The 25344-nt window shown below is 45.8% G+C and overlaps 3 protein-coding genes across 25 annotated transcripts; 1 reads left to right on the top strand and 2 right to left on the bottom strand.

Moving 5' to 3' along the window:
• Positions 1-1272: 1272 nt before the first annotated feature.
• LOC100304404 (uncharacterized) lies at positions 1273-5839 on the top strand. Its single transcript, NM_001361418.1, has 13 exons — positions 1273-1618; positions 1737-1886; positions 2084-2260; positions 2364-2507; positions 2611-2716; positions 2801-2949; positions 3032-3157; positions 3319-3462; positions 3677-3764; positions 4303-4676; positions 4821-5147; positions 5267-5482; positions 5580-5839. Exons 1-13 carry the CDS (start codon positions 1427-1429, stop codon positions 5712-5714), a joined length of 2328 nt encoding a protein of 775 aa, NP_001348347.1. The 5' UTR covers positions 1273-1426; the 3' UTR covers positions 5715-5839.
• An 814-nt stretch (positions 5840-6653) lies between these two features.
• LOC100193613 (uncharacterized) lies at positions 6654-10533 on the bottom strand. 3 transcript variants are annotated; one of them, XM_008678346.3, is made up of 6 exons: positions 10214-10533; positions 9591-9863; positions 8381-8603; positions 7774-7844; positions 7527-7662; positions 6654-7136 (listed from the first exon to the last, which is right to left on the bottom strand). In XM_008678346.3, the coding sequence occupies exons 3-6, from the start codon at positions 8544-8546 to the stop codon at positions 7048-7050; spliced, it is 462 nt and encodes a 153-aa protein (XP_008676568.1). In that variant the 5' UTR covers positions 8547-8603; positions 9591-9863; positions 10214-10533; the 3' UTR covers positions 6654-7047. The 3 variants fall into 3 exon arrangements, with proteins under 3 accessions (XP_008676568.1, XP_035822555.1, NP_001132186.1); XM_035966662.1 differs by lacking the exon at positions 9591-9863; NM_001138714.1 differs by having other exon boundaries at positions 6686-7136; positions 9591-10325.
• A 4426-nt stretch (positions 10534-14959) lies between these two features.
• LOC103654120 (Phosphatidylinositol N-acetyglucosaminlytransferase subunit P-related) lies at positions 14960-20335 on the bottom strand. 21 transcript variants are annotated; one of them, XM_008680951.3, is made up of 6 exons: positions 19772-20335; positions 18122-18285; positions 17949-18025; positions 16092-17858; positions 15856-16000; positions 14960-15753 (listed from the first exon to the last, which is right to left on the bottom strand). In XM_008680951.3, the coding sequence occupies exons 2-6, from the start codon at positions 18273-18275 to the stop codon at positions 15116-15118; spliced, it is 2781 nt and encodes a 926-aa protein (XP_008679173.1). In that variant the 5' UTR covers positions 18276-18285; positions 19772-20335; the 3' UTR covers positions 14960-15115. The 21 variants fall into 21 exon arrangements, with proteins under 21 accessions (XP_008679173.1, XP_035823321.1, XP_008679174.1 ...); XM_035967428.1 differs by having other exon boundaries at positions 16092-17854; positions 19772-20333; XM_008680952.3 differs by having other exon boundaries at positions 15856-16018; positions 16092-17854; positions 19772-20294.
• Between the last annotated feature and the right edge of the window lie 5009 nt (positions 20336-25344).

Consider the following 25344-nt stretch of genomic DNA (forward strand, 5'->3'; position numbering starts at 1 on the left):
GTGGAGCGGTGGAGTGACGGCGGTCACTTCGGCTCTGCCGGGGGCGCGTGTCAGGATAAAGGTGTCAGGCCACCTTTGCGTTAAATGCCCCTGCAATTTGGTCAGTCGGTGCGGCGATTTAGTCAAGGTTGCTTCTGAGCGAAGCCAAGGCCTCGGGCGAGCCGGTGATGTGTCCGCCATAAAAAGGGGGCCTCGGGCGAGACGAAAGTCTCTCGAGGTCGGCTGCCCTTGGCCGAGGCTAGGCTCGGGTGAAGCGTGATCGAGTCACTCGTGTGGACTGATCCCTGACTTAATCGTACCCATCAGGCCTTTGCAGCTTTATGCTGATGGGGGTTACCAGCTGAGAATTAGGCGTCTTGAGGGTACCCCTAATTATGGTCCCCGACAATTTTAAAAAAATAATAAAATTAGTTTTATATTTTTCTAAGTGAAAACAAATTTATTATAAATTTATAATATAAACCCAAATTTAATATATATTTTTTGAAAAATACTGAATTCATTACCGACAGTACAACACAGAATAAAAACGATAATGTGCAGGAACGATCGAAAGAGACCCAAACCGTTTTTGTTTTCGTTTCTGTTTTTTTTCTACCAGTTTTGTTTTTGTATTTTTAGTAACTGTTTCTGTTTTTGTTTGGTCTAAAATTTCGATAAATTTTCAAAAATGATACCCGGTATCCGAAAATAGTTTAATTTTTGCATAGACGTTAATTCTATGGCTACTAGATGAAATGTTTGATCACCTAGGACTGTTTTTATCGGTACCCTATTTTTTGTGAATTGAACGTTCGAACGAAACACGAACATATCGCAAGCGTGAACCCACCAACTCCAGTCAAGCTCTTACTTGTGTCTTTATCCCATTTTGAAAGCTCAAATAAATGAAAAGACTCTGCAACTAATTTCCTATTCAGCATGCTGATAAAGAATACGATAATATAGTATAGAGTAGGGGAAAAAATACGAGATTAAACAAGAATGAGGTGCTCTCACCTGACCTGACATTCTCCGCTCTCACGGTGGGGTCGTCGTCGTCGACGGCGACGACTGTTCTGCCACCGTCCACCCGTTCTTTGTCCAGCGCGGTGCCCGCCTCCGCGCCGTCCGTGTGCTAGTGCCGCACTCGCGGCGCACGCGGGAGGGCGCGCGGCACCACAAGCGCGGCTCACGGCACTCGTGGCCACGCGCGCGCCACCCCGGTGACCTGAGTGGCCTGCTATTGACCATCCCCCCGCCCCCAATTCCTCTTCTCTCCCAACCACTGAACCACCACCAACTTCACGTCTGTCCAGCCGGCCAGTCAGTTGCCTTCTCACATCGCAACCCCCGCTGCCCGCCCGCTCCACGCTTGCCACGCCGGCCTCGCTTCCCACCTCCCACCAGAGACGCTGCTGCGGGCCGAGTCCACACCACAGCCGGCATGGAGGCTGCGGCGGCGGCGCCGCATCTACTGCACTGCGGCGGCTTCGGCCGCGTAGCGCACCTCCCAGCGCTCCACCGCCGAGGACAGTTCCCACGCGTCCGCGCCGTCGCCACGGAGCCCAAGCTGTCCACCTCCACCTCCTCCTCCTCCCGCGGCAGGACCAGGAGCCGTAATGACCTCTCTGACACCGTAAGTTTCGAACCTGGGGCCCGGTGCTCCCGTCCGTGCTGCCTTTTCCCCTTCCATCGTCGCTCCTGTGACCTCGCTGACATGTTTCTCTCCCTGTTCGATCGTGTGAGTAACCCAGAGGTTCGGAGAGGTGTCCAAGGAGATCCAGCGCGTGCGTAAGCAGATGGAGCAGGACGAGCAGCTTGCCACGCTCATGCGCGGTCTCCGCGGCCAGAACCTCCGCGACGAGCAGTTCGCCGACGACAACGTCCGCCTCCGCCTCGTCGAGGTGCGTCCAGACTGCAACCCTCCTTGATCCCACTTCACCTAACCTTTCACTCAGCGTGCTCTCTTCTTCTATAACTAATTACCATTTACAGAACGTCAGAATCACTTCCAGCACACAACTCCACAACATCAATTAATCTATGCACAGCTAGGTTGTTACTGAATTCCGTTTTTCCCCCCTACCTTCATTGGTTCAAGGTAGAATCCGCGGACAACAATGAGGGCCTGCCTCTTGTGTATAGCCCTGAAATCATATCAGCCTACTGGGGCAAGCGTCCTAGGGCCGTCGCCACCCGGGTTGTGCAGCTGCTGTCTGTCGCTGGTGGTTTCATCTCCCATCTCGTATCCGATCTTATTAACAAGAAGCTCAAGGAGGTACCTATCATATTCCTTCCTGCAGCTGCGTTGCCTTCCCTAAAACCATGTAAACGCGCTTGCTGATCGCTGTCTTCTGGTGTTGGAACATGTTCGTCGATAGAATGAAGTGGCTCGCGCAATTGAACTGAGAGAAATCGTGACGTCTCTGGGTCCTGCTTACATCAAGCTTGGGCAGGCGCTAAGTATACGTCCAGATATTCTGTCCCCTGCAGCAATGACCGAGTTGCAGAAATTATGTGATAAGGTAGTGCTGCCTGCAATAGTTCTTTTGTTAAGTTTCCCTTGTTACCGCATGTATATAGCACATACCTACTTGCTGATTGGGGATTTTTTACTGCGACGTCAAGGTTCCTTCATTCCCAGATGATATAGCAATGGCTCTTCTTGAAGAAGAGCTTGGTCAGCCTTGGCAAGCAATCTACTCAGAGTTATCCCCCTCCCCAATCGCTGCAGGTAGACAATGATGCAGTCTCTGCTTGCCACACTCCACAGTAATCGAATTCCTTGACTATACATATTCAATGCATTGTATTGCAGCATCTCTGGGACAGGTTTATAAGGGCCGCTTGAAAGAAACGGGAGAACTAGTAGCTGTCAAAGTTCAGAGGCCATTTGTACTTGAGACTGTTACCATCGATTTATTCATCATTAGAAACTTGGGTTTGGTACTCAGGAGATTTCCACAGGTAAGATTTTCATCTACTTGGGAAGAACTGGCAGAGACACGCCTTTGTTAATTTGAACTGAAACATTGCCGAATACTGTTAGGTGTCCATCGATGTTGTTGGCCTGGTAGATGAGTGGGCTGCTCGATTTTTTGAAGAACTTGATTATGTAAATGAAGGGGAAAATGGCACTTACTTTGCTGACGTGATGAAAGAAGATCTTCCACAGGTAATTACTCTGGTAGTCATAAATTTGCCCTGTGGAAGTGGGAAGTTGTGTAACAAGATAGTTTATAACATCTATATTCTATACTGTTACTGAACACAACATGTAAATGTTAGTTTCACTGTCAAAATTCACTTTTGTTAATTTATTGAAAATTCTCCCAGGTTGTTGTACCAAAGACTTACCATAAATACACGTCTAGAAAAGTTCTTACCACACAATGGATAGAGGGAGAGAAGTTGTCACAGAGCACAGAGGACGATGTTGGATCATTGGTCAGTGTAGGAGTCATTTGCTATCTGAAACAGGTTAGTTTGAAAAGCATTTGTTTACATCTTATAAATACTATCCACATCTTACATGATTGAACATATGCATGCACTCACTTGCTGAAGGTAAGGAATAACGGTCTTCACCATCTTATCCATAGTATTCCCGTCCTACATGATTGAAGATATGTGTGCACTCATGTCACCTTTTTTAGAGGAAGTATCTTCATGTTATATTTATTTTTATTTGCAGTTGCTTGATACTGGGTTCTTCCACGCTGATCCACATCCTGGCAATATGATTAGAACACCTGATGGAAAGCTGGCTATTCTTGATTTTGGTATGTCAACTAGTAGTTTGAAAATCCACAAATAACTATTTTGTCCAACTATGGTATTTTGTTTTGCTTCTCATAAAATTATATATAAACATTATATTAGATTTTTTTTGGCACATAAGACTGCTTTACTATTATTACTACAATGACACAGTGACATCCATTTAAGAATTTTCTTTCACTCTGCATTACTAACTAGTAACTGCAACTGTGCATACTCGTACTAGACTAAAGCATGAAAGTGCAGGCCTTTTCAGTAGCATCTGATAGCCTGTTTGCATTGCCTTTAGCAAGAATTCTGCTGACTAAGTTTGCACAAAATTATTTGTGTCTTTAGCTTTTTGTTCAGCCTACTTTTTGCTATCTTTTTTTTCATTTTTAAGCACATGGAAAAAACAATAAAAAAGGGGGTAGACCCGTGTCGGAAGCTTCCACATGAGTGGGGTATGGGAAAGGGAACCATCCCCCAGCAGATGCGGAGAGACTACTTCGAACCTTCTACCTGGAAAAAACAATAAAAATGTGTAATTTTACTTTGCAGGGCTTGTAACAAAACTGACAGATGATCAAAAGTATGGAATGATCGAAGCAATAGCTCACCTTATTCATCGTGATTATGATGCAATTGTTAAGGACTTTGTGAAGCTTGGTTTTATTCCTGAAGGGGTTAACTTGGATCCTATCTTGCCTGTACTGGCCAAGGTTTTTGATCAGGCACTAGAAGGAGGCGGTGCCAAGAATATTAACTTCCAAGAATTGGCAGCAGATCTAGCACAGATAACTTTTGATTATCCATTCAGGATACCTCCGTATTTTGCTTTGATTATTAGAGCCATCGGAGTATTAGAAGGCATAGCTTTGGTGGGAGATCCTGAATTTGCCATTGTGGATGAAGCATACCCATACATCGCACAGGTCTGTACCGTGTGCATTGACACTGTTGCAACTAAAACAATTCTGTGTCAAAGAAACACACGTAGGAGGCACAAAGAAGTTCTAGTTGGGTATTTGCTTTAAACTTCCATATTACTAACACGTGGCTTTATTTGACAATACCAGAGGCTACTAACGGACGAATCGCCTCGGCTAAGGAGCGCCTTGCGTTACACCATATATGGCAAAACCGGTGTTTTCGACGCGGAAAGGTTCATTGATGTTATGCAAGCTTTCGAGAATTTTATCCGTGCAGCGAAGAGCGGTGGTGGGGAGAACTTGAAGGGAAACATGGCTGAGCTGGCTGAGTTGGGAGGTCAACCTAGCACCAGTCTGGTTCCTGTATTTGCAATGGCCGTAGCGCAGCCTGAGCAGCCAGTTAAAGCCCGTGCGGCTCTTGCTTTTCTACTCTCTGAGAGGGGGAACTTCTTTCGGGAGTTTATTCTTGACGAGGTACAGCTCGCTCTTATACTATTTTACAGCTGCCGGTAGTCACATGCTCATATTAAGGTTTCCTTGTTATAGTCAGATGCTCATTCAAAACTAAAGGTCTCTCATTTTCTGCATCGCAGATTGTGAAAGCCATCGATGCGATTTCAAGGGAGCAGTTGATCCAGATCGCCGCGTCTTTTGGGATAGGAAACGCGGCCCCAGTTTTTAGCATGGTTCCTGTCAGGGCCAGGGCATTGCTTCCGACGATCACAGAGGAAGACAGGGTCATCCTGAACAACGTCGAGAAGGTTGTGAAGTTCCTGACATCCGGGACTGCAACTCCAACAGTGGGCGGGGTATGGGTGCTAAGCTCTTCCCTTTTTCTTTTTTGGTTTTAATACTACTAAAGAACCGATGTTGAGGGTTGCTGACATCCATTCCCGTGGTTGGCAGGACGTGAACGTGGTGTCTGTGGTGCAAGAGCTTCTACCTGTGTTGCCAGGCATCTCGTCGAAGATCCTACCTGATGTCTTGAGCCGGTTGTCGTCACGGGTATTTGCACGGATAATCCGGGAGACATTTTTGTAGAGTGTTCTCTTTTTGTTTGCCCCTTGCTAACAGGAAAACTACAAGTAGCAATATCTGCCCAAACAACACGCAAATGAATGGTGATAGAAGATTGTACAGCAATACAATGTATAGAATTTGCATCTAAGTAAGTTAACAAAAGCAGCAAAGCTTAACCAACACGTACTGTCTGTAGTGAGCACACGAGGGCTCAACACGATAAAACTGGAGAGGTTGTGTTGGCTTGACAAGTGCTTCGACCTCTGCGATTGTACTCTCGGCTTCTCCAATCTCAGCAACTTGCTCATTCGACTCCTCCACCTCAGCCTGCAACGTTGAAATGGCCTAAGAAAACAAAACAACGCACAGCATCTAAAATCCTTTTTTTTATGTCGTACCAGCGTTGTTTTCAAGTCAGACAGTGTTTAAAAATGTTGTGTTGTGTTGGCTTGACAAGTCGCTTGTGGCAGTCTGGGTCCATCATCCTTGACTCAGCTATAAAACGTTCTCCTGCACAAGGCGAAGTTCAAGTTTCGTTTTGACTTCTGAAATGAGAACAGCAAGCAAGACTTGTCAGTCTCAGTGACATGATAAGGAAGAAGAGGAAGAGTGATGCTGATGCTGATGCTCTAAGGATCTGTCAGCACCTGCACGTTGACGTCTTGACCTTCAGGTTCCTCAGCGTGGCCATCCTAGAAACGCACGAGGCAGCGGCGGGTCCAACAAAGGGTTTTGCCCCCAAAAAATTAGGAAAACAAAAGAACCGAAATTAATTTTAATAAGTGCTAATACGTTGATTATTGCATGTTTTATATGCCAATTAGAATTTGAAATTAGCAATTACCATGACAAAATTTGTGTTAGCGCATATTTATCTTTGTATAATTAATTTTTATTTTTTAAAAAAATAATGTAGATACAAATAGTCAATTATTCTCATTTTGTTCACTCTCATCCATCTAACCAAACCAAAAGAACTTGCCTCATCCATTCAACCAAACAGATATCATACATATTCATATTTCCAAATCCACAGATGACCCCATCCCATTCACCCTTCTCGTCAAACCAAACACTATGAGGACTCAAGCAAAAGCATAAAGTATTTGCAGGGATGATTCCATGAACAAACAAAGTTGATACTGATACATGACGGTTAAAAAACACGGCAACATGGACAATCACAAATATTAAAACTTCACGTTTCTACAAGAACACCGCTGCCTGTGGCTTTAAAAACATGGGTCATCACAGCTACACTCGCTTACGATGGACGGATTGACTTGAATGCATCATGGAGCAGCTCCGAGACACATGAAAACAAAATCCCTTGTGCTGCATTACACTCCTCACCTCATTTAGTTTTCACACTAGAAGTCCCATTCTTTTCGATGGCTCGCTGCCTTGCACGCTCCATCTTCCGTTTACGCCATTCTTCGAGAGCTGGAGATGTTCACAAAAGATCATCAGTTCAGCAGGTTTACAACAAGTCAAGAAGGGTAAAGGGGAGAAAGCTGCCAGGCTGCTCTAGCAAAGCAGTACCATTACTTAGAAAGCACTCTATTCCAGAGCATGTAGCTGCTAGCTGACGTGCTTACACTGGAAATACAAATTGGTAGTAGTAATGACATCGCTTTAAAGTTTATTATGCATTGAGCATGCATGAAAGCGCAACGGTTCAAATTATCCCTGCTTTATTGTAAGGAATGAACCATATTTATCAAGTCCTATTCCTACCGTACATATTGCACAATACAAATAAAATTATCCAAACTATGTTTTGTCTGAAAATTGCAAAAAGTAAAAGACTGAGCAGTGGGCTGGGAAAAAAACCTTTTTGGCTACTGCCATCATTGCCTGCCCTCAAATCCTTAAGCCGTTTTGATAAATCAACAGCGGCAGTTTGCTTAGGATCTTCATCTGTCGCCATGCCATGCTCACCATAAGCTTCTTGCTCAATTTCCTTCACCTATGTAACGATCAATGAGAATTGTCAAAAAAACAAAGGTCTTCTATGCTGCAACATGGTGTGTATCTCAATTTCTTTCTCAAATCACTCACAAAGTGCACGGAAACATACTCTTCTAATCAAATCCACAGGCTCCATAGCACGACGCAGCTCCTCAGATTCCCATATATACCGAAGCTGAGCTGCACAATAGTAGAACCCAGTACTTAAGCTGAACTTAATCATCAAATAATAGAAGCGAGGTGCACAATCACAATGTGAGGAGCAGACTGCAGAATTTTCTAACACAGTAAAAACCTAACACTTACAAATAGACTTTAACCAAGCACCAAAACAACTTAACTCCATCAAGATCAATGATCTAACAGTTGGGCACTGAGAATGCTGGCAGCGGGTGAAATGAGTAATCCTAACAGAGGCATTTTTGGAGCAACCACAAATGCACAATCTTAGAACTCATCTGAACTCAGGATGGATAAAGGGGTCTTTCCCCCAGATGCTCAGATTTGCAAAGATGGATCGGCATCAATATTTCCTATGCCAAGTTATAATCAAACCCCATGTTTAATTGGAAGAAAATCCCCAAACTTTGCTAGATTTAGTTAGCTAACCAATGAACCGTACTACTAAATCGGGACCAAACCGAACACACCTCTCAATCCAAAGATCCAAAGCAAAATGATAAATTCAGGGCGAACACGAGATCACGGAACCGTACCAGAATCGAGCTTGTTGCCTCCGGCGATACGCGTCCAGGACGAGTAGTAGTTGTGGAGGAGGAGGGCCGCAACGAAGAGGTTAAAGGCGCACATGACGATGGTGGCGTTCTTGTACGATATCCTAGTCGCCGCCGGTCCACCTCTCCAGTTAGGCTGCGCGTCCATCCCCTCGTCGGCGCCCTCGTGGAGCTCGCCGGAGGAGAAAGGTAGCCGACCTCCTCGCTGCGGGTAAAGTGCGACTATTATGCAGGCAAGCCTTTCAAATACTATCTAATCTTAGGCCCTCTTTGTTTACCCTCTAGATTATATAATCCAACTTAAATAAGTCGAGAGGTAAACAAACAACACAGATTATTAGGTGGTTTATATAATCTATATACCTAAATTATGATAATTCATAAGTAGGTCAATAGATGCTGATATAATTTATATAATTCATAGAGAAAATTGGATTTATGCCATTATGAAACTTAGGATTCACTCAAATGCTATTATAGGAACACGCTTCGCTAAGAGACCATTATCAAACGTTGTCTTACAGACAAAATGCCATTTAGAGGGTTATTTGAAACTTAACCTTATTTAGTTATATTGGCAGCTAGTAGCCGGACACTTGCCCCTATCAAATCTGTTCGCTGTTCTCCCTCCCCCCGCTCTGCCGCCGCTCAGCTCTAGATCAAAACTGCTAAGCTCCGCCGTTCACAGGACAGTCTATTTTACGGCACAGTTTTAAAACACAGTTTGCACGGTTTCAGAACACAGTTTCAAAACGAACACAAATTTAGAACACAGTCGGCAGACGCTAACACGCGATGGGATACGGCGAACACCGAGCAGCAGGTCTCTAAACTAAAACTTTGGCAGCACTCTTAACCAGTCAACAACAGATCACCAACCATTCGATTTCACACAAATGTAATCCTACTGCAAGTGCAACAGCCACCTTTAGAGGTGTTCATTAGCAAACGCTAGAAAAACTGCAAATGGCCATATTCATATCCAACCAATATGCCAATAGTTGAATCGCGTAAGAAGCAGACCAATATGCCACTAGTTGAAGAAACAATCAAATCGAACCAAAGTGGAGATCTTTACAAATTAATTCGAGATAATAACTAGGCAAACCAATTGTATATCATAGTTTCATTCAATAGGATGGGAGAGCAGGCGATTCGAGCTGTTGATTGGGAATCTAACCGAGCTGCTCACCTGCAGATTGGAATTGGATCGATGGATGGACCGCGGACGCCCGCACGCCGATTGGATCTCCTCCTCCTTGGGCGGCTGCTAACTGGGTTGGGATGGGACAGGAGCCTTCCTCGCCACAGCCGCCGTGCCGTGCTGCTCCTCTTCTCCGAGACGCTGGGAGCCCCGATTGGAGACGGGAGGCGGAGAGGTATGACGTGACGGAGTTTCGTCGTCGAACTCCACCGGCGCGCTGAACCTTCAGCTCGGCCTGCAGGAGGACGCTGGGAGCTTCGGCTGCGGCGGGGCAGGAGCCGGTCGTTAGGCCGAGCAAGCGGGTGCGGTCCGGATCACCGGGGGCGCTGGGGGAGGGCCGGGCGGCGGTGGGACTGCCAACGGAGGCGCGAGCTATCCGACGTGCCAGGTGGATGACTGCCGAGAGGATCTGACCAGCGCCCGCCGGTGGAGCTCGCCGAGCGTCGGTGGACCGCCGCTGGTGGAGGGAGAGCGCCGAGCACCGGTGGAGGAGAGCGACGTCGTCGTCGGTTTTGGTGGAGGGGACACAGAGGATAGAGAAGAGAGCGCCGTCCGGTTTGAGATGCCGGCGCTTTTGGTTGGAGGGGCAAAAGTGAGGGGGGTGGGTGTACCTGCCGCGGTGGACGCTCGTCGCCGGCGAAGGGTGCAGCAGAGCTGGGACCAGGAGTAGGGCGGCGGTGGCGGCGGTCGCCTGGCCGGCTGGCCCACGTGGATGCGAAAAACGGCTGGACGGGAAACGAAGATCAACAGCAAGCAGGTGTAATTTGTAAACACAGCACCATTGGGCTGGTTTTTCTATTTTTAAAATTTCTGGATGTGAGTGGACGTGAGTACGAGAGTGGTTCGTTCTTGCTCGGGTTTACTTTTATTTATTAGGGCTAGTTTTAAAACCTCCAGATTTTCAATTTTTTTAAAAATATAAATCCCTTAGAAAAATAGAGTTCTCAAACTAGTCCTTAAAAAACTATTTTACCTCCATCAAGACATCAATTGTCATAAAAGTTTTTTTTCTTCCTCAACTATAGAACCGGACTCTTTAGCCCATAATGTTGGCTCTCTAGATCAAAACGAGTTTAAGTGTGTGTTTGATCGAGGAGCAGAGAGGAATAGAACGGTTCCATTCTTATTTTTTTTAATGTTTGATTTCCAACGGAGTAGAGCTGAATGGTTTCTAGAGTCTATATATGGCAACTATTTGGGATGATCTCGCTCCACTAAAATGATCGGACGCGAGCGCTCTCCTCCCTCTTTTCCACTCCACACTCATATGGCTCTCCAACCAAATAATGAACGGAGCGACTCCGCTCTATTCTACTCTTCAACCAAATAAAAAATGAAGCGGTTCCGTCCTATTTGCCAAAAAACAGAATGAAATGCTCGATTCTTAGAAACTAGAATGGAGGCACTCTATCCAGTTGGCTCCTCAACCAAACGCACCATATGAGTTCTGTTTGATTTGTTGCCTTACTTGATATAGTTTCCCACGTCTAAGATTAAATATGTTTGACCGAATTAGGTCTATGTTTTGTTTGTAGCCATAGGTATGACAAGAAAAATTTGTTACGTATGTTACACTCGTCAACAACTTATAAAAACGTTGCAAGATTTTTTTTAGACATGCCAAGATGTCGCATAAAAATGAAATTAAGCGTCTAACCTTAAAAAGTGTGGCATAAAATATGGTGATATTATTTTTGGAAACATGTCCACAAATGCGAATATTATTTTTGTAAAAAAAAATGGTCCTACATGTAGCTGCAGCGGAGAGGATGTAGATGGACGGTATTGGTCGGGTCGTTGGGATAAACCCTTTCTGCGTTTTCATTTATACATTTTAATTCAAAAACAGATTCGAAATCAAAATTGTCGGAAACAAGACCAGACATAAGATATACGGAAAAACGAATTGATCCAAATAATGGTCGAAAATCGGAAAGATAGGACGATCTCAATGTAACAATATCATTGTAACATGTGGACGTCCTTTTGCATGTATTTGGGTGCTTCTATGCCGTGCCAATATAAATTGAGCTAGTTTAGCTAACTGGGAGCTTTGAGGGGAGTGAACTTTCCGCATGTATATGTGGCCGCACAGGTCCTATCATCGCCGTTGGAAACATTTTTGGCATGAAGATTCGTGCGGTGATTTGAGCCATGTGGACATGGCCTGGCCAGACCTCTGATCGACGTGCAACGCGCAGGCGGCGCAAGGCCTGTCCGTAGCATTAAAATGTCTTATTTTGCATTTATTTATGTAGTCTGTAACTCACACATATAAGTAACTAAATATAATAATCTTAAATAAAATTAACGCATACGGTGAATCAAGACGAGACACCACGGAAGGTGGCTGCACCTGCACAGCAGCGTTGCCTTGCCAGCTTGCCGAACGCCATGACAGATGAAACAAGCAATGATCCAACGAATTCAATGAAGCTTGCTTGAAGGACAGGTGAGAAAAGCATGCAGAGACCGCTGTGATGTGAGCCGTCGTGAAGGTGGCACTCACTGCGGCCCCGAATTCAATGGATCCACCAGTCAGTCGCACTGTACCCACACTGCGTGCATGCAATCTGAACGACCAAGCAACACCAACAAACACACAGCCAGCCACAGGTCAACAGGACAGACATGGGGGGCAGGGCCACCAATAGCAAAAAGCAAGCAAACAGGTGGTCATGGCATTCATTCATATCATACTCATACCGCAAAAAAAACTTACACCAAATTGGCGGCAGCGGGCAGCGGCTGCAGTCTGCAGGAAAAAGGCAGATCTCATGGTAATAACTGATAGCCTACTTCAGAAGTAGCGTGATCTTAATCCGGCCGTTCCATATACTTGTGACAAGTGAGAGGCAGCCAGTCTGCATGAGCTAGCTGACGATGCCATGCAACACAAGCGAACACATAGGACTATCACTACCGGAATTTGGCTCTTTGCCGAGTGTCATATTCTTTGCCGAATGTTTTATTTCGGACACTCGGCAAAGAGCTCTTTGCCGAGTGCCACGCAAAAAACTCTCGGTAAAAGAAAACACTCAGCGAAGAAGCTCTTTGCCGAGTGTTTTATTTTTGACACTCGGCAAAAAGTTTCTTTGTCGAGTGTCTTTTTTTGACACTCGGCAAAGGGCTCTTTGCTGAGTGTCATAAATACAACACTCGGCAAAAAGCTCTTTGCCGAATATTTTTTCTCCAACACTAGGCAAAGACAATTTAAAAATCACATTTTAAAGTAGTAAATTAATTCAAATGAAAAAGTTTTCAACTACAAATTTGTATAACTCATCATGATGTACAATTTATATATTGAACATTTCTTCATATGACAAAATAAAAATAAATTTGTTCATAAAACCTATATCTCTCTCGTAGTTTATGAAACTACGAGAGAGACGTATAGAATTTGTGCATATTGTTAGAACCATTATCTGAGATAAACAAATGACCAAACAACCAAAATAAACTTTGTAGATCTTGAGAAGTTATAGAAGTTTATAGTTGACAACTTTTTCATTTGAAGTCATATTGTCAACGAAAACTACGTCTGAATTTAAAAAATTTAAAATTTGAATTTTGAAAACGACTTCGAAAGAAAAAACCACCAACATGAAAGTTGTAGGTATTGAAGAGTTATGAAACTTTGTAGTTGACAATGTTTTAGTTTGAAATCATCTTGTTATGCAAAACTATGTTTGAATTTTGAAATTTAAATTTTTCAAACTGTCTCGGATGGAAAAACCACCAAAATAAAAAGTTGTAGGTCTTGAAATGTAATGAAACTTTGTAGTTGACAATTTTTGATTTGAAATCATCTTATCATTGAAAATTTCGTGTGAAGTTTTCAAATTTCAAATTCAAATTTTGTAAACGGTCTCGGATGTAGAAACTATTAAAATAAAACTTGTAGATCTCAAAAAGTTATGCAACTTTATAGTTGGTCACATTTTCAAATGAACTCATTTAGTGCTTTAAATAATCAAATTACTCTCGATTTGTTATAGTACATGGGGAATGAAAACGTAATATAAACATAATTGGTGTAGTAGTGTAGTGGTATAGGAGGGTATGTGCGAGAGAGAGGTTGCGAGTTCGAATCTCACCATTTACAAAACATATAAGTTTGATTCAAAATATTGCGAGTTCGAATCTCACCATTTACAAAACATATAAGTTTGATTCAAAATAATAGTGAAAAATGATAGGGCAATGGGTAAGGTAATAGGGTAGGGTTGGAGAGTTGTTTCTAGAATTTTAAAAATGTTTTGCTGTTTTTTTAATTTTTTCGATTCTTAATTTGCCGAGTGTTTTTTTTGCCGAGTGTCCGAAAAAAAGCACTCGGCAAAGAACCCTGTGCCGATGAAATATTTACCGAGTGTTCTTTGCTGAGTGTTACACTCGGCAAAGCTTTTGCCGAGTGTAAAATAGTGCCGAGTGTCTTAGACACTCGGCAAAGAACGCGATTCCTGTAGTGTATGAAGCAAAGACAGAGGGGTCACAGACAGTTCAGTCCGTCCCCAGGCCATGCCATGCAACTGCAACTATCAGGGAAATTTCACGTGCTCCCCTGCAAAGGTGATAAAAAAGATGAAAACCAGGTAACAGGACCTGGCGCCCACCGGTATCAGCAGCACCGGCACTGTCTCCTCTCCCTGGCACATGAGAATTTGTTCGGTTTGAAGGGGTTTCAGGAGGACTAAATCCTAGCCTATTTAAATTTATATAGAAGATAATTTAATTCCCTTCAATCATCATCAAATCATCTCTAATCGAATAAGCCCTCGTGTGCCAGCTGATAATCCAATAAGCCACATGTGGTTGTGGCTGGCAGCCACGACCACAACCACAGGACACAATCACACAAGCCCACCAGAACCCTGATAATCCAACCAAGGAGCAACATCTCCTTTATCCAATAAGCAACAGCAAGACTTAGGCCCTGTTCCAATCTCGCGAGATAAACTTTAGCAGCTATTTTTAGCTACTTTTAGTCATTTGTAATCTAAACATGAGAGCTAATGGTGGTAATTGAAACTAAACTTTAGCACTTCAATTCATATAGCTAAAGTTTAGCAGGAAGCTAAAATTTATCTCATGAGATTGAAACAGGGCCTTATCCGTGATACGGAGGCGACTCAAGTGATTCTCCTCCCTACTTAGTTCCAATCTCGAGGCGACGACAAGGCGGCAGTTTTTAGTCTGGATCTCAGAATAATAAAAAAATGTATTATGTTTCATACTTGTGGCATGCATGGGACTAGGCTCTAAGCTTGGATTAAAACAAGATCATCTTGTGGACAGGGTAGGGACAGGCTCCGAGATGCAACTACTTACAGTTTTTTTTTTTGGTCTCGTGTGTGTAATTAAACGGCGAAACAAATGGCATGATCCATTACCAGTCAACGGCTAGAGCAAATGCCGGTCAAAACAAAGATGTGAACAAGGCAAAGAGACCCATTCCATCTTGAGGGGTGGATTAACGGAGCAGTGTTAACAGCAGCAGCAAGTATCACTCACTAGCAGTCAGTCAGGAGATCCACAACCGTCTCTTCAACCAGCTCCTCCAACACCACGGCGCAGACCGAGGCGCCGAGACCAAACACCTCCAACCGAGCCGTCTCGCCGCTGTCCGCCTCCCGCCTGAGTATCATCTCCAGCAAGACGTTTCCTTCGATAGTTTCGCAGGGAGGGTACTTGTCAAGTGTCGACCAGTTCCTGATAACGCGCCAGATCTCCTCGGCCGCCGAGTCACCACCGGAACCGTTCTTGCAGTTGCAGTCCAGGCGTGATCTGCCGCCGCCCCAGGGGTACGCGGCCAGTTCCGCCGTCCAGGCGAGCTCGGCGAGCGCTTCGTTTACGGCGTCGAAAAGAAGCCGCCTTCTCCCGAACCTGGTTCCGTCGTCTTCGTGCTCTGAAACCTTCTCGAGCAGGTCCGGGTCCAGAGGGCCAGCCAACACGCAGCTTGCTCGGTCCATGCCACAGGAGCGGACCAGCTTCTGGATGAACGTCAGCGAGTCTAGATCCTCGTCGGCCTTGGAGAAAAGCCTCGAGAGTCTCAGGGAATTCGGCGACGTGGCTTCCGGCGGGGGGTCCTCCCACGACACTGGCAGGGACCGTGGAAACGATCCGATCAAGGGAGACCTCGACAAAGCCTCTGCACATGTATGTAAAAAAAACAAAAAGGCATTTGAGATGAGACCGTCTCGCTCTAGAGTCTAGACTGCTCAAGATTGATGAGATGGGCTTTCAGCCTTACGTGGGGATGGAGATGAGTACAGTACATTCCTGCTGTTATCACGTATAATAAACGGTCCATCTAGCACAGATACAGGACTAGGCTGGTCCTGAGGGTCACCAAGGATTCCTGGGGCGCCAAGACTTGGAATGGAGGCAATGTTGTCCTGATACAGCGAAGCTAACTATCATGTTTTTTGTGACTTTTGAAAACCATGAGCACCAGCTTTAACAAGATAATAATAGGTTTTGAATTACCTTGGCAGGGGTGGTATTAGCTGTATCATTAGTACCACAAGAACTAGTGACGAGTCCTTGCGCAGCGTTCTTCTTCCCGTCTGTGTTTACACGACTAGTACTTTGTTTCTGAAGATTGTCTAACGCAAGACGGTTCAAGCCCTTCTTCACATCAGCAGTAGTTTCAGCCCCTCCATAGACCTCGAGTCTATTGCTCACGGATAGATCTGCCTTCTCCCTAACTGGTTTCTTGTTTTTAGAGAACAGGCTTGAAACCTTTTCCCTAAACGATGATGACTTCCTGATCCTCTCCCTTTCAGCTTCCTGAGTACTACCAGAGGCTACTCCTCCATTAGACTCGGCGACTCCACAGGACAGAGAAAGTGGAAGAGACCGAGATCTTGGCAAGCATGAGAAAGGCTCCTCAGGTTCCAGCTCAGGTGCTGGGCTCCCCAGTGTTTCCGCCCCAATTCCTTCCTGGTCCTTGACTTTCGGTATTGTGAGTATGTCACCAAGCGTGCCTGTACTTCTGCGACCTTCCATTTCCTCCTCGCTACTGACTGTTGACGATACCATAGACCATCTCTCCAAAATCTTCTTCTTGCCTTCCCTAACTACCGACGGTTCCCTTCTATGGGATGCCTGGCTAGAGCATGACGCAGAGTAAGGACTTCCACTTCTGCTCAGAAAATCCCAGGAACGGCCAGAAGTCGGAGTGCCAAACTCCAACTCCTCACTTGTTTCACCAGGCATCTCTTTTGAAATCTCAACTTCTGATTTACTGAAGGAGTCATCTCCGATATAGAAGTCAAGGTATTCACATGAGAGCGTGCTCTTTTCGTCTTGCTTGTCTTTTAGCCGCATCCTCGTCTGCCAAGTGACCTCCTTTGCCAACCTTCTTGAGCACACGGTTTCATCAACCGTCGTCATACTTTCATCTTCACTGTTTTCTGCTGATGATAATGAAGACCTTGCAATCCTGGAATCATGAGGTTTTGACAGTCGTCCTGGCTTCAGTAACACAATTTTTGTTGGCTCGGACAAATTTGAATTTGCCGGGCAAACATCTAAACTCTGATGGCGCCTGTATCTGTTAAGTCCCCTTTCATCTCCATCTGAAAACAGTTGTCTCCCCACAAGAATGCTGCCTTTTCTCTTTGCTAGTTCTGATGGCTTCAGTATGGTTATCTGCTTCGCTTGAGAAGGTGGCGCGACAGGTTGGAACTCATAACGGTTGCTTGATAACAGAGGATTTGGCTCATCAAGGAACTCCAAGAATAGGTCCCTATTTGAGCTTAAAAACTGTAGTGCATCTTGGAACTCCTTCGAATGAAGAAGCTTCTCGTCCGTGGCTAGACGCTTCGCTTCAGCAAACTTCTCGCGGACAAGCGACATCCTCTTCTCACAGCAAGGCTCATTTCCTTGATGCTTGCTCCGGCTGCTATTGATTCTTGAAGGTTGGTCACCAGAACCATTCCAAGTGTGCCCTGCCTTTTGGTTTTGATGGCATTTGCTTTCCTTATTTGGCTTGAGATTCCGGTAGTTCTCTTCAAAACCACCACGTTGATATTCCTTATCCAATTGTCTCGCTAAATGGAAATTAGATTGCTGAACTGGAGCATCATGTAGTCCCATTAATCTTGCAACAACATTCAGTGGCTCCTCATCAGGCATCCCTTCTTTCCACATGCCCTGCTCCATGATCATCTTAACAGGCGCTGCACCGCTCCTTTTAGTAGGCGAGTTTGATCTTTTAGTAGGGGAATTCCTTCTCGTCTGGCTATCTATCTGCAGGTAAATTAGAGAAGATCAAGGTTGTGTAACTTCCAGTTGTGTCAAGTTTGGTTTCGATGCAAGAATAAACATTTTTTTTCAGACTTGTTTATCTTCTGTCTGAGCTGGGGGGATAATTGCCATCTTGAAAGTGTTACTTCGGTCTTTTCCGGCCGGAGAAACTGCAAAGCATACTGCATCAGAGATTTTGTGCACCACACACTGAAAGAAGAAACCCATCCCAGGGAACAGAAGAAATCATGCAGAATCTACAATACCATCTCTATGTGCCTTCTCAGTTAGCATCTTGGTGGCAACCACGCCATTGCTGAGGTCGAACATGTCGATCATCCTCCCCAGGCATCCTGGGAAGGGCGCGAGAACCTGGAGGTCCAGCTTCTTCCTGTGCCTTGTATCCTGAGCCCCTTTCATTCACACCGTCCTGCAAAACCAGAGCCATAAGCCCATAACTCATCAGACTCCGCAATCACGTCGCCATTATGGTAGCAGTAACAGAGATTTGAAAGCTTCAAATTTTTTGAAGACACATAGTGAACGAGTAAGAGAGAGAAGAACCGGACAACGCAGGCGCGCAAGAACGGAACAAAAAAAGACACAACTGTTCAGCTGCGTCCAAAAAGCGGCCTCCGCATCACGAAATCCGATGAGGAATCAACACGTGAAGCGCGAACCCCGACGCCTCGCTCCCCCGAGGACAAGAACAAATGCGCAAAGGACGACAGGGAACTATGATGATGGGAGAATGGCGAACAGATCGACGGACGCCACGAGAACTCATCATCACATTTCGCCCGCCGCCCTCCCGGGAAAAAGGCCACACATGAGACGAACTAGCTCGCGGGGATAAAAGATGCGCCGCGGGCGTGCAAAAGCTGCCGCTGCGTCTCTCTCTCTCTCTCACTCACTCACTGCCAACCTTTCTCTCTCACTGTGCAGGCCGCAGAGGAAAATGGCTCCTCGACCAGTAGCAGCCTCTTCGCTTTGGCAGGAACTTGCACGCGAACGCAACGTAAACAGCGGGAAGGAAGGAAGGAAGGAAGAAGCTTCGCCAATGTCGCAACCACGCCGCGAAAGGAGAGTAAGGGGATTTCCTACCCAACAAACCGAGGCCTGTGTACCCGCAGATGCGCCAAGAAAGCTGCGACGGCCGGAGCAGCAGGTTGGGGGAGCGGAGGAGGAAAGGCGCCGGCCTTTTCCTTTTCTCGCCTGCCCGAACGGACGGTGACGGACGCAGGGAAAAGGGCCCAGCCGAATCTCATCTCATCAGACGAGACGCAGCGGTGAACTGAATAATAAATTACGGTACATGCAGGGGAGCGGCTGGGCGAGCGGCAGGAATGGCGTGACTGGGACGGGCGGCGCGGAGCAGAGCAGAGGCGCATGTTACCTGGTCGGCAGAACGGAGCCTGCAAGGCGGCAACAACCGTATATATATACGCGGCGGTTGGCGGGGACGCAGCCATCGTTTATCCCGCCACCGTGGAGGAGGACGGGGGACAGGGCGCAGGCGCGCAGCAACGGCAACGGCACCGACACCGGAGCCAATGAGCGCGGCGGAGGGAAAGCTGGCGATGGCGCTGGTCCCCATGAATGCGGCGAGGCAGAGAGAGGTTAGGAGGAGAGAAGTAATAACAATATCCCGGTAGGCGAGCAGGTGACTGCGATTAGGTCGGATTAGAGTCAGGATTAAAAAAGGAGGAGCTCCGTAATCCAAACCGAGCCCCAGCCCCAGCCCCAACCGGAAGCGCGGCTGAAAAGGCACTTTTGGGAGGAGCGACAGCGGCACCACCACCAGTCCACCACCACGGCAGGCAGCACCCGGATGAACAGCCAACCCAAAAATGGCAAAACCCACCACCGTCTACCAAGCAGAGACAGGGAGGAGCGTAGGAGGGTGGGCGACGGACCTGCACTGCCGCGGGCACCGCAGGCGGGGCCGGACGCGTGGATCTAGCGCCTAACCCGTGTCTCCCCGCGAGGACGGGGGCGAGCAGAGGTCCCCCTGCCGGTGGCGAGCTGTCCGTCTTGTTGCTGCGAGGCAGCGCCGGCCGGACTGCGTGCAGTCGGCCGGCCACGTCCGTACCGTCTGAGAGAGAGAGAGCCGCCGGGCGCCGGAGGTGGCACCGGCGAGACCGAGATCGTGGCACTGTGATGTGGTAGTGCGCAGAGGGAGACAGCGACAATGGCAGCTACACCGTGAGTGGTGGGGAGGGTGGGCCGATGGGGAGGAGGAGGAGGAAGGCAAATGGCAACTTGACCAAGTGTGGTGGTGACTGGCGGGGGAGGGAGGCGAGAGGCGGGGCGCAATGGGTCAGTGGCGGTGTCGCACTCGCACGCACACGGAAGGGGAAGGTGGTGGTGGAGGAGCTCGGCTGGCTGGGTGAGTAGAGTTCGGCGGGCCGGTGGGGGCGTGGCAGGTCACGTGAGGCACCATTATGGGCCGCGGCCCGCGGCACCGGCCTCTCCCTCCCTCTTGTGCTCGGCGGAATCGCGCGGGTATGTCTTGCTCTTCCTCGATCCCATCCACGGACATCTCCGCGTGGACAGGGCAGGGCACCGCGCACGCTCGTCCGCCTCCTCCGCGCGTTCATGGCTGCCAATGGCCATGCGTACGCATAATGATTCATAACAAAAAAAATATATATACACCATGTGTGGCTGTGATGTGTGCACCCGATCAATTCGTGCATTTTTCATTCCTCGATCGATGCAGCCATGCACATTCCGCTTTACCACCGGGAGGAATGGGACCCAACAGAGGCAGCAGTGGTGCATTGCATAGTCATCGGTCCAGTCACAGGTGACTAATCGTGTTGTGCTCACGCTATACGGTACTAACATCTAATATTGTTCGTGTCGGTCTAGACACTATTTCACTTTGAGAGCTCAAACAACAAAGATCTTTAAGATTATATATACAAATTTAGAACTTGAACATGTATACCAGTGAATTTATTATACTTAAAACCATAACAAATCATATTTCAAACACACACGTCTATAGACTATCAGTTGATCTAAGCCATGTCTAATCGTGGCAACCACCTAAACGTGTCGTGCTCGTGTCATTCTATATTCACCCGGCACAACACTAGACATGTATTATGCCAGCCATAACACTATATGAATCATTCCCGTACCATGTAAAACACTGCGGACCGTGACTAATGCCAACCTGTTTAGCATGGTCCAGTTGACCATCTATAACCCCCTTTGATGAAGCGTGCAGTGCAGCAAGCGAGGGGATACGGTGCACATGCAAAATCTTCCTCCCTTGGATTCAAATCCATCACTTCGGCTCTGTAGCAGTATTTCACAACCGACTGGCTGTTCACAATTTTTGTACTCCCCTCCTCATTTTAAATGACACAGCACAGCGCGCCCACACTCTCCAGTGGGATGGAGGTATAGATGGCCAAAAAGCATGAGGCACGTGAGCCCGGCACGAAGCCCGCTTTTTGGGCCCGATCCGAGCCCGGCACGGTAGAATAAGCGGGCGGGCTTGGACAGGAAACTAGGCACGGCGGGCTAGCCCGGCACGGCCCGTTTACCTCTAAGCCCGTTAAGCCCGTTTTTTTACACTAAAACGTGCTTACCGGACCGTTTAGCCCGCTTTTCGGCCCGTTTTTTCGTGCTAAACGGGCCGGCTCGGCCCGTTTAAGCCCGCTACGGGCCGGGATTGGACAGAAAATTAAACCCGCTGGATCAGCAGGCCCGGCCCGGTTTTTTGCCGGGCTTCACCGGATCCGGGCCGAGCCGGGCGGCCCGTTTGGCCATCTCTATATGGAGGGGAGGTAGAGAGAGAAAAAAAAACAGGCACAGCCATTGCTGCTCGCGTCGCAGATTCGCGGCACGGGACAGTACGCTACCGTCCGCAGCGCAGTGCAATCTATGCTGATAAATTGGGAGATCGCAGGAGGCCAAGGACGCTGTCCCTCTTCCTTCTGTCCGTCCGGCGTGCCCTGCTGTGTCTGCCGTCCGCCCGGCCGCAATGAATCTTGCCTCGGACACACGGCTCACCAGCGTCCAGCCGTCCAGCACGCACGCCCATCGGAGCTGACGGCGGCGCGGAAAGGTGGTGGCGGTGGACTCAGATTCAGGTTCAGTCATGCAAACGTACGTGAACGTAGAGCAGCATGCATGCATGCGTCTATATGGTATGGAGACGACCACCAGTCTGGTGCCTACATGCACTGATGAGCTAGCTTCTCTAGAACAGACCAAACATATATGCATGTAAGGACGGGACGGATGCTACTGGATTCCTTTCTGCTTCTCTGAAACACATTCAATCTACACGGCGAGCATTTCTTTATATCATCCGATTTCTTCCTCAAGCCGATTGTTAGTTTGTTACTGCAACTCCCGATTGTTGCTTATAATAAGAATTTTTCTCATCCTGTGGCTGGACAGCCGATCGAGAAGCATGCAGTGGCCTGCATGATTACTTATTAAAAAAAAACTTGAACAGAAGTAAAAGGGAAGAGAACAGCAAGAAGACGTTCAAGGCCTCTCTCTCTCTCTATCCATGAGATTCAGCTCAAAGGGGGTAAGGTAGGATACCCACAGCTAACAGGAATGCAAAACAAACGTACCCCAAGCTAAGCATATATCTAAGGTTGCGTTTGGTTGAAGAGTGAAGGAGAATAGAGTAGCTTCATTCTTATTTTTTTTATGTTTGGTTTCCAACAAAAAGGAGGAGCGGCTCTATAGTCTTTATATAAAAATTTACCATAAACGGCTGGAATGATCTCGCTCCACAAAAACGATTGGATGCGAGCACTACTCTCCTCCCTCTCCTTCCATCTATATACTCATATGAGTCTCCAATCAAACAAAGAACGAAGCGGCTCTGCTTTATTCTACACTTCAACGAAATAAAAAATGGAGCGACTCTGTTTTGTTTGTCAAACGCAGAATAAAACGGCTCCATTCTCAAAAAATTATAATAGAGCCGCTCCGTTCTAGTTGACTCTCCAACCAAACGCATCTTAAGTGGAGTGGATCAGATCGACTGGCCACGGTTTTCAAGCAGATAAATGGGCCTGATCTACAACCTGCAGCGACACTGACGTAAAGGCTTCGGCTGCCAACGACTCTATGGTTGCATTGCATCAGCAAACAAATGCGAGCTGAACCAAGTAGAGTGCAACCCATGCATATTACCTTTCAAGGCGGCATGCATGCATCAGTTTAACGATAAGAAGTTCGGCGACACAGTTCCACATCGCCTTTCGCTGGACGGGATCTAGCTCAGAAAGGCTCACGTAGTGTTCTTTCAAGAATTTTCGAGCCAACAGAGAAAGCGTGCGTGTGTGTGTATATATATATATATATATATATATATATATATATATATATATATATATATATATATATATATATATATATATATATATATATATATATATATATATATATATATATATGGATGAACTAATGGAAGCCTAGGGATTCCATTAGTACGGGAAGCCCAGCCAGGTATACCTACGCGCAGGTAGACGTGCACGGTTCTGGCTCAGGCAGATTTTAGCGTAAATCGTAAACCAAACCAGCGTAAATTAGTACGAATTTTAGCGTAAATCGTAGATCCGTTTCATAACGACGAATGGGTCCAAACATTACGGCGTAAAAATCGCGCGCTTCCGATCGTGCGCGGGTTCTGGATCGGGTGAACTTTTGCGTAAAACGTGAACTAAAACAGCGTAAATGGGTATGAATTTTAGCGTAAATCATATATTTGTTTCGTAACGACGAATGATACCCAAAATTACGGCGTAAAAATTGCGCGTGTCCGATCGTGCACGGGTTCTGGCTCGGACGAATTTTTGCGTAAAATGTGAACCAAAACAACGTAAATGTGTACAAATTTTAGCGTAATCGTAAATTTGTTTCATAACGACGAATGTGGCCAAAAAATTACGCCGTAAAAATCGTGCGCGGATTTTTGCGTAAAATGTGATCCAAAATAGCGTAAATGGGTGTGAATTTTAGCATAAATCGTTGATCTGTTTCGTAAAGAATTAAAGAGTTTAAATCGCGCATGTTTAGCGTTAGTTTCCGTGCATGTCACATAGAAGTTTTTGAACATAAAACACATCGACAGGACAATTTATTATGTAACAACCAAAATGCAACACATGGTTCAGATCTCAAAAATAAGAAACCTGTCATTTCATATCCGTCAACCCATAAATGATATACAAAATACAATAATGAGCAACACAATGATGGTCAGGATGTTAAAAAGATCCATCATTCATGTCGCACACATCAATCAAGAACGATGTCATAAATATAACAAAGATGGCAGATGTCATGCCATAAATCATGTCAATATATGTGCATGCTGAACCAATAACAGAAAACATAATTGAAAAAACAAGATCATCAGAACACTTGGCTTCTGCTATAAAAATGCTTCTTATGCTTCTTTGTAGCCTATACATAGTTCCTCCATATGCTTTTATGATTCCTGAAAGAAATAGGATAAGTGAGATGAAAATGAAAGAATACAGTCCAAAACTTTAGTAACTTACTTCTTTATCCTCTAACATTTCTTTAGAACAATTATTATACATTTCTAGTACCACAATCGAGCCATACAAAAATTTTAAAGCCCAATGTTTTCCTGTTTACCCCATGAAAAGGAAGAACACGAAAAAATTATGTTATCAATTACAAAGCTAGACCATTAAAGAAAATTGTGAGGCTAAAATAATGTAAGTAGTTATTACATTGAATATAGGGACCAAAACTTCTTTGACAAAAGGTTCTAATAGCCCTGTTAATTCATCTATTTTCTTCTGGGACATTTATCTCCTTTTTGCACTTTTTTCTTGAACTATTTGTGCACGTAATACAGACTAAGCACATTCTTAGAATCTAGATGTTAAAAAGGCTATCAAATCTAAAGAATGTTATTCTTTGATACTGAGTATACTATCATTGTCAGCCATATAAAAAAAGATAATCACCTATTCCTACAGCTGGCAGAACTGAATATGAAAGATCCAAAAAGTAGCATGGATAATTATTCATTTTAATTGCACCTCTTTTATTTTCTTGTCTTGTATGAAGACAACATCAATCTCAGCATGATCAATGATGTAGTTAACATCTCCTGCACCTGTTTGACATGGAAAGGTATTGACTCTGAATTCCTAAAGTATTACATTGGATTTCTTATTAAAAGAGTGTGTGTTCCCATATATTTTATTATTTGATCTGAAACATTCTATGACGTGGGCCTACTATTTAATGGCCTCCCACTCACCTACAGTATCATATAGTGGGACACAGATTAGACTATAGCCATTGCAAGCCTGCAAGATTTAATTGTGGATCAGCACATTTTATTTAGAAAAGATCCGATGGGGAGAGTTAAAATCCATACAAGTAAGTGGCAGTTTACCTGCATCACCACTATCCACAGAGGACAATTTTCTCCATAGATTTTGACCAGGGAACCAGGTACAGT

Source organism: Zea mays, chromosome 4, assembly GCF_902167145.1.
Source record: "Zea mays cultivar B73 chromosome 4, Zm-B73-REFERENCE-NAM-5.0, whole genome shotgun sequence".
In the NCBI taxonomy this organism is placed as follows: Eukaryota; Viridiplantae; Streptophyta; class Magnoliopsida; order Poales; family Poaceae; genus Zea; species Zea mays.

Coding starts and splice junctions, on each gene's coding strand:
- LOC103654120 (XM_008680943.3), bottom strand. CDS start 18,275: ATGAAAGGGGCTCAGGATACAAGGCACAGGAAGAAGCTGGACCTCCAG. Junction 18,038..18,121: donor TGAGAAGGCACATAGAGATG/GTATTGTAGATT, acceptor TCTCTGATGCAG/TATGCTTTGCAGTTTCTCCG. Junction 17,859..17,948: donor CTCAGACAGAAGATAAACAA/GTCTGAAAAAAA, acceptor ATTTACCTGCAG/ATAGATAGCCAGACGAGAAG.
- LOC100193613 (XM_035966662.1), bottom strand. CDS start 8,546: ATGGACGCGCAGCCTAACTGGAGAGGTGGACCGGCGGCGACTAGGATA. Junction 7,845..8,380: donor AGGCAACAAGCTCGATTCTG/GTACGGTTCCGT, acceptor ACTATTGTGCAG/CTCAGCTTCGGTATATATGG. Junction 7,137..7,526: donor TGATGGCAGTAGCCAAAAAG/GTTTTTTTCCCA, acceptor GAACATCTCCAG/CTCTCGAAGAATGGCGTAAA.
- LOC100304404 (NM_001361418.1), top strand. CDS start 1,427: ATGGAGGCTGCGGCGGCGGCGCCGCATCTACTGCACTGCGGCGGCTTC. Junction 2,261..2,363: donor TTAACAAGAAGCTCAAGGAG/GTACCTATCATA, acceptor GTTCGTCGATAG/AATGAAGTGGCTCGCGCAAT. Junction 5,483..5,579: donor CAACTCCAACAGTGGGCGGG/GTATGGGTGCTA, acceptor CGTGGTTGGCAG/GACGTGAACGTGGTGTCTGT.